The sequence below is a fragment of the Marmota flaviventris genome, chromosome 5 (genome assembly GCF_047511675.1).
Source record: "Marmota flaviventris isolate mMarFla1 chromosome 5, mMarFla1.hap1, whole genome shotgun sequence".
Classification (NCBI taxonomy): domain Eukaryota; kingdom Metazoa; phylum Chordata; class Mammalia; order Rodentia; family Sciuridae; genus Marmota; species Marmota flaviventris.
In genome coordinates this window covers 61,205,389-61,213,872 of record NC_092502.1, presented here as the reverse complement: position 1 = coordinate 61,213,872, position 8,484 = coordinate 61,205,389, and the positions used below count along the sequence as shown (strand labels likewise).

Here is an 8,484-nt window from a genome sequence, read left to right as displayed (position 1 = left end):
TCATTTGATCTATTTGTTGGTGGGTTAATTAACAGTGCACAGGTATTGATCATAAGTGAGTGAATTTATGGTAACTCTAAGATTTATAAATTTCCCCCCAAATTTGGGAGCAATGGGCTTAGGAGAGAAACTGGCTTTGGGGATTGACAGGTCTAGAAAAACTATGTGGAAATTAAAGTTGTATATGCTTGTGCCTCCTTTATCTCTCCTTTTTTACCTACTTTTTATTTCTTTTATCCAACTCCAATCACCAGCCCTCTCCGATGCAAGGCTATTGGCTCCCAATCTCAAGAGAGCCCAGTTGTCCACAAAGTTCCCGTTATCTCCCTGACAACTGGTCCCACCTGCCTTCATTTCCCTTCATTTGCCTAGATTCCAGGACCCAGTTAGGCATATCTTTTGATCCTGTGCCCTTTATTCCCTTCCATCTTGCAAAGTCCTGGACCTGGATAAACTCCAAGTACTTCCCCACTGCATGCATCTGGGCAGGTGAGCCCTGATGGTGGAAGCTACTCAGCAAGTCAAGACGGGACACACTGACGGTAATGACCACCAATCCTGGCTGGGTTGTCAGGCTGTCAGGCTTCAGGGGATTCTGTGGCCAAGTTGCTTCTTGACTCTTGATCATTCTCCTTCCTTCCAGCTCTTCACCACCTCGTTCTCGCTCCCAGCAGACCTTGCCTCCCACTTGGCAGAAAAAATAGAAGCTCAAGATGAAATCTCCCTTAACATCCCACCACAAACCTACATCTACATCTGCACCCATTCTCTCTTTGTTCCCGCTTTTGGGTTCCAGAGAAGTCATCCCTCCTCCTCTCCAAGACCAACCCCTCCACCCACAGGCCTGATCCCCTCCCCTCACCCATGCTCCTAAACATCACTCGCTGGTTATCTCCCCTCTTTCCTACAACCTTGATTAAAATCTCTCTCTGCTGGATTTACCGTCAGTTTTTAAATGAATTAAGTCTCTTTCATCTTAAAACACACCTCCCCGCATTACACACATGGATCCTGTCCCATCATCTCTCCCTTCCTGGTCACAAGAAACTTTTCAAAGGACCTGCCTCCTTCATTCCTCCTGCACTTGGACCACGGCCATGAGACCCCCTCCATCGCTCCAGTAAGTAGCACTTCCTAAAGCACTCCCATGAGCCCCTGGTTCCATCCTCACCCCCTCTGACCTCAAAGAGCATCACCCATCATTGGACTCTTTGCTCTATCCTCCCTTGGCTTCTCCACATCTCTACTGCTCCCTCTCTGGCTCCTAGTCTCATCCTTCTTTATGTGGTCCCACCCTGTGTGTGTGTCTCCAAGCTCCACCCTGGACCACCTTCTCTTCTCACTCCACATCCTCCTCCCTTGCAAAGTTTGTCCTCATCCACAGCTCCAGTGATCATCTTTCCATCAACAACTTCCCATCTCCATGTTCAGCCCGGACCTCGATGCTGAACCCAAACCAGATTTCCAATAGCCACTGGAGATGTGCTCTTGATGTTCAAAGGCATTTCAAGTTCAGGATGTCTAAAATAATACCTGCACTGTTCACATCCCCTCCACCACCTCTTCTCCCTCAAAGCTCTCTATCAAGGCCTGTTGCCAAAAGCTTGATCCTTGTCCCTGATGCCAATTCAACAACTAGGACACGGTTTTGAGAAAAAGGTAAGACGGCTTATTGCTTTGCTAGCAAAGGAGAAACACAGGGGAATCCTGTCCCAAAGGCTGTGATTCTGCCCATCCACAGGAACAGAACTTTTATAGAAGTGATTCAGAGAAAATGAGATTAGGGAGGAGAGATCAGGAAGGAGAAGATCAGGGAAAAGAAGATCGGGGAGGAAAAGTTTAAGGAAAAGAAGATTGGGAAAAAGAAAAAAAAAACCTAAGTTTCAAAGCCACAAAGGATATAGTCAAAGCATCAAGTGAACCCCTGTTACAGGCCCACTCTGGTTTTCCCATCTCAGAGAAAGGCTCTGATCACACAGATACCCAAGAGTCTGTCCCAACACTGCCGCTCCTTTACCCTCTTGCTCCAACACATCTTGATGGCAACTTGCCGTCTCACCAACTCTAGGAAGGCTCCACTGCCCTCCCCTGAATGCCTTAACTGCTCTTCCCATATCTACTCATACACCCCCTGGCACTCCCACTGGGCCTTCACACAGGCCATAGCAAAATCCATTTTGCATCTTGTCTCTTTTGGGCTTATGCTGTCACTGGCATCCAGTCACTCAGGCTGAAAAGAAGGAGCCCAAATGTGGCTGATCCCTTAATATGGAATCTACCTTCTGCAGACTTCTACATTCCCCGATTCCCGGTTCAGGTTCACCCTCTTGTCTCTGCTAAGCCTTCCCTTGCCTCTTCTTTCAACTGTACCTTTTGTCTCAGTCGCTTTGAATCGGTCCCTCCCTAGGCCCAGGATTCTTGTCCCCCAGCCTTCCTTATACTATAATCTAGGCTTCCTCCCAATCATCACTTCCTCAGAGAACACTTTCCAGTCCTCTAAGAAAAGATAGATGGGGCTGGAGTTGTAGCTCAGCGGTAGAACCCTCGCCTCACATGTGTGAGGCACTGGGTTTGAATCTCAGCACCACATAAAAATAAATAAATAAAACAAAGGTCCAGGGGCTGGGGTTGTGGCCCAGTGGTACAGCGCTTGCCTAGCATGCATGAGGCACTGGGTTCGATCCTTGGCACCACATAAAAATAAAATAAAGATATTGTGTCCACCTAAAACTAAAAAATAAACATTAAAAAAATAATAATAAAAAATAAAGGTCCATCGACAACTAAAACAATAAATAAATAATAAAAAAAGAAAAGATAGATCCCTCCTTCCTGTTAAATGCTTCGATAATAATAGTGAACACACATATACATATGCGTGTGTGCAGGAGATCTTCTAAGTACTTCTACTTAGAACTCATTTATCCTTCCATGCCAGTATTTCCAGCTACTTTTGAGGTTGAGGCAAGTTCAAGCCCAGCTTGGGCAACTTAGTGAGACCTCATCACAAAAGAAAAATTAAAAAGATTAGGAGTATAACTCAGTAGTAGAACATTTGCCTACCATGCCCAAGGCCCTGGGTTCAATCCCCAGGACCTCAAGAACAAAATGGTAAAAAAGAAGAGAGAGGGAGAAAAGAAAAAAAAATCTCATTTACCACCCACCCCATAATAACCCTAGGAGATGGAAATTATAATCATCTCCATTTCACAAATAAAGAAAGAGGCACAGAGGGGCTGGGATTGTGGCTCAGCGGTAGAGCACTCTCCTAGGACATGTGAGGCCCTGGGTTTGATCTTCAGTACCACATAAAAATGAAATAAAGATATTGTGTCCAACTACAACTAAAAGATAATAAATATTTTTTTTAAAAAGAGACCCAGAGAAGTTATGTAATTTTCCCAAGGTCATTTAGTTAATAAGAGGCAAAGCCAGAATTTGAACCCAGGCTGTGTGACTTCAGTGTAGCTTTCAAACACTGTACTACATAAGAAAATGCCATCCTTTTCCTGTCTGTGTTTAGCAGCTGTTTGTAACAGTGAATTATGTGACTATTTGTTTAGCATGTCTTCTCCATTAAACTGTGAGTTCTGTAGGAGTAAAGACAATTTATCTCCAAAAGTAGGTACTCAGTAGACAGTCACTCCATGGTGAATGTAGATTATTCTCCCTCTTCTTGCCCACCACCTCTAATCAGTCACCTGGTCCTGTCTGTTTCTTTCTTCCCCTAGGCAGTGGTCCCTAACCCTTGGAAGTCTGGATGTCTGCTTATCTGGTTCCTGAACTTGGGTGGAAAGTGTTATATGTTGTACATATCCAACATTTCTAGAGCAAAGGCTGGGTAATTCAAGCTGTCATCAGATTCTCAAGGGGTCCATAAAGTTTAGAACCATTGTCTTAAATATTCCCTAGCCCAGTTTATCCTCTTCCTGCCAACTCTCCTCAACAACTGCAACAACCTGACATCTAGTTTTGCTCTCCAAAAATCCACCCTCCATGCATTGGTCATGGTGAGGGGGTGTTGTAAATCTGTCTACTTCTGCATCCTTAGATGTCCTAACTGGGATTCCTCTCCTCCCTACTGTACAGCCCAGCAGCACAGGGTTGTTTGGGATTCCTAGACTATACCTAGGCTGTTTCTCATGTCCTAATTCAAGCTGTGTCCCCTGCCTGGTGTGTCAGTCTCTCCTCAGCACCTAAAAATTCCTGTCAGCAAGGTGCATGCCTGTAATCCCAGCGACTCCCTGGAAGAGAGTTCCTGGCGAGCCTCAGCAATTAAATGAGGCCCTAAGCAATTTAGTGAGACCATGTATCAAAATAAAAAAATAAAGAAGGCTGGGGATGTAGCCCAGTGGTAAAGTGTCTCTGGCTTCATCCTCAGTACCAAAAAAATAAAAATAAAAAAGTAAACTCCTACTGTCTTTGAGCCTTAGTTTAGATGTTTCTGTGGGATTAAGTGCCCCTCCTTCGTCCTCCCCTGGGGTGCGCCTGTCCCGACTGCACACACCAGGCATTGAACTGTATAGCTGCTTGGTAACTGTCTTTAGCCCCGTGAGCTATAATGGCAACCACCACATCTTATTCATCTTTTTATGCCCCCACCTAGCCAGATGCTAGCCCAAAGTATGGGGCTCAGCAAGGATTTGTTCAATCAGTGAATGACTGAATGAATAAACCAATGACAACTCATGCCAAGTTTATGGGTCCTAAAAAAAATGTGTGAAGTGAATGAGTAGATAACTGGAAGTTCGGGTGCAGCCAGAGATGTAGATTAGGGAATTCAGAGAGGAGTCAAACCTGTCGCAGGCTCTAGAGAATTACCATGGAGGGCAAATCTCTTCAAGAAGCAGCCTAAAGGATTAAGAGGGTCACTCCTACAATGGCCGGCCCTGGGGGTATGTCCATGACCTGACACGCCCCCTCACCAATGGGAGGGCTTGTTGCCCGGGAAGTCTCCGCCCCCTGGCCTGCCGGAGCGGGACCCGTCACTGCAGGGAGTGAGACTACACTTCCCGGCTCGCCGCGCGGTGGGGACGAACGAGGAGCCGGAAGTGGGACGCGCGAGGTCTAAGGGCAAGAGGGAAGTGGCGGGCGGGGATTGTGGGGGCGGGGCGTGCAGGTGAGCCGCTGGCCCGGGTCGCGGGCATGGCTGAAGCCAGGAAGCGGCAGGAGCTGCTTCCCCTGATCTACCAGCATCTGGTGCAGGCCGGATACGTGCGCGCGGCGCGGGCAGTGAAGGAGCAGAGCAGCCAGGTGAGCTTTCGAGGCCGCGTGCAAGATCTAGAGCAGCAGTCCGCGTCTCCTCCCCGGGAGACCTGGTGGACGGCGGGTCCCTGCAGGGCTCGGGGTCGAGGGCCAGGGGTGGGAGAGAGAGGTAGCCTCTGTCTCCCCTCTGCGACTTCCAACCCACTCGGGCCTCAATTTCCCCATCTGGGCAGTGGGCGGGCCAGGACGTGTGATCCCACGCTCAGGACTTTGTAATTCCCGCGCCCTTTCCCTCCACCCCCTTTCTGGTAGCGGCGGTTTTAAGTTTCCCGAGTCTTGGGCCACGTGGCTCGGCGCGGCCCCCCCTAGGGTGCGGTGGTTGGTGCCGGTCTCGGAAAGGATTGCGATCAGCCCCGTGTTAAGCACCAAGAGGAGGGAGTCCTTACCTCTTGTTCTAGAACTCAGGCCCTTGGCCATCCTGGGTACTGATCACTGACGGACAACTTTGGATCACCAACTCCTGGTGCAGTCATTTCTCACTTCATTCATTGGGCAATTTAATCTTGTGCTCAGAAGATAGAGTGGTGAACACGTTTCCCCGACCTCCTGGAGCTTGCAGTCTGGCACAGGAGACCAATCAAAGAATCACAAAGTAACTGCACTTAACACTAGGTAGTAAGAATAAGAGATACCGTGCTAAAACCGGGATTGCAGAGTGCCTTGTTAGGAATATCCAGGACTGCTTCCCTGAGGAAGTGGCAGTTAACTTGAGCTGAAGGAAGAGAGGTGGGTATTCCAGGCAGAGGAGCAAATGCCCTGTGTGTGTGGCAGGGAGGGTAGGAATTTGCAGATGCCTTGGCCTCTGGAAATTCAGCTGTGGCCTGTGTATGAAATCCTGTCTCCAGGGGATGGGGGCGTAGATTGGCTGGAGCTGTTCATAGACACTTTGGTCTTCACCTGAAGAGTAAATTGTTGGAGAATTTTAAACTGATGAGAGGGATATTGACCTGATGGGTCAACATCACTTTGGTTACAGTAAAATCTCTGGTCCTAATGCTTGCTTGCTGGACCTCCTGGAGGGACCAAAGGGTGATGGGCCTAAGACATTATTTGTGATTTTCCCAACCCTCCCTGGACCTCATTTGCCCTTCTTACTCTGGTTATATTACTTACCAGATAAGAGAAGCAAGATACAGTACCATCTTCATTGGAGTATGTGCCTAAGCAAAAGTATCCAGCCCTTATGAAACATATGTTCTAGCAGGAACAGATAGTGACAAAGACAAAACAGACGCTTATGGTGTAGTGTATCCAGCTGATGGTAGGTGCTGGCTATCACAACGAGGCAGCCAAGGGGCATAAGAAATGTCAGGGTTCCACTATAAGTTGCACAATCAGGAAAACCTCATTGAGAAGGTGGCACTTGGGGCAGACAACTAAAGAAAAGGAAGGAGTGAACAATGTAGTTAGCAGGGGAAAGAGAGCACTCTCCCAGTAGGCAAAGCTCTACTGGGGGCTGTTTACCTGACACTTGAGGGCAGTGAGGAAGCTACTGTGCCTAGAGCTAGGAGGCAGGGGGAGCAGAGTGAGGCTGATCCTTGAATATCAGGGTTACCAGCTCGCTGTGCTGTGCCAGCACCTGTTGTCCCCTTCATACCTGATACCTTCCTAGACGGTGAGTTTTATTATCCCCATGTTAAAGAAGGATTCTGAAATTTGAAGAAATAGTGTATCCAGCTAACTGAAGAGTTCTGCCCGACTCAGGTGTGCCTCTTGGCCACTCTGTTCAGATTGCTGATACTCTGTGTCCTTGTCTCATTGCTTGTTCACCCTCCTTGGAACACATGACAGTTTGGGTTCTTGACATTCACAGAGAAAGCAGACCCTCTGGCCTTTGTTCCAAGGGTTTAGATTCTACCTGCTTCCCTCTTCTTCTTCCAGAACCCAGTACCACATGGGCTCAGTTTCTTCCCAGCAGACTAGTGGGCTACACTCATGCCCCGTGGATGCCTAAGTTTCTGGGCTGTGGTTTGTGCTTTGGGAGTTGACTGGCTAGGCCTTTGAAGGCCTTCTAAAAGGTCAGGGGCAGGAAAAACCCTGTCTTGTGGCATCTAAAAGTGGCTAGTACCAGGGAGGCTGAATAAATGCTAGCTTGGAATAGTTTAGCTTTAGCCTCACAAAGGTGCCTCTTACCATCACATTGTATCAAAAAGGTTTCCCACTGGAATTACTTGCACTTCTCATCTCTGGAAGATTGGCAAGGCCAAACAGACATTTGTCCTAGGGCAAAGGACAAATGTCTGAATCACCTGTCTATGTAAGCCCTAAGGTCAAGGAGAGGATATTTCAGCCCAGGGAGAATCCTTACTGTGTCAGGGGATAATTGTGGGTCTCTTTTTTCTTCTCTGTAGAAAAAATTCCCGGTTCAGCCTTTCACACTTCTGGACATCTATACACACTGGCAACTGTAAGTTTTGTGGAGCTAAAGGTTTAAATAGGGATACCTCCAAGCTATCATTTTGGAATAAACAAAGTTATTAATCTTGTCTAAGACAGCTCACTGTGGACACTGTTAATTGCTCCCAGGAAGCCAGATCATATCACATGTGTGGGTATCTGGCCACTAGTGGGGTGGGCATTAAGTAAGAGCTTTAATCTGTTAAGAACAAGATGTCTCACAAGTTTGTTATCCACTTGATCAACAAAGTTTTTTTGTTTGTTTGTTGTTTTTTATTTTTTTGGTACTGGGGATTGAATCCATTGACACATAACCACATCCCCAGCCTTTATTTTTATTTGTTTATTTATTTATTTAGAGGAGTGTCTCACTAAGTTGTTCAGGGCCTCTCTAAGTTGCTGAGGCTGGCCTGGAATTTACAAGCCTTCTGCCTCAGCCTCCTAAGCTGCTGGGATTACAGGCATGCACCACTGTGTACAGGTCAACAAACATCTATTGCACCAGGCACAATGACTTGTACCTGTAAGTTCAACAACAGGAGTCTGAGGCCAGAGGATCGTAAGTTAGAGGCCAGCCTCAGCAACTTAGCAAGACCATGTCTCAAAATGAAATAAAAGGGGCTGGGGATATAGCTCAGTGGTAGAGCACCCCTGGGTTTAATCTCTAGTACTCAGCAGCTCAGGAGACTGAGGTAAGAGGATCATGAGTTCAAAGCCAGCCTCAGCAACTTTGAAAGGACTTAAGTAACTCAGGAAGACCCTATCTCAAAACAAAATAAGAAAAAGGGCTAGGGAAGAGGCCAGTGGTTAAGCACCCCTGGA

General features: G+C 47.3%; 1 protein-coding gene across 1 annotated transcript in view; it reads left to right on the top strand.

Annotated features, from left to right (window-relative positions):
• The first annotated feature begins 5,113 nt into the window (after nucleotides 1-5,113).
• Tcof1 (treacle ribosome biogenesis factor 1) overlaps nucleotides 5,114-8,484 on the top strand; it is a 35,527-nt gene continuing 32,156 nt past the window's right edge. The window contains exons 1-2 of the mRNA XM_027949264.2: nucleotides 5,114-5,253; nucleotides 7,617-7,672. Of these exons, the coding sequence (XP_027805065.2) occupies nucleotides 5,146-5,253; nucleotides 7,617-7,672 (164 nt within the window). The 5' untranslated portion in view covers nucleotides 5,114-5,145. The remainder of the gene's footprint in view (nucleotides 5,254-7,616; nucleotides 7,673-8,484) is intronic.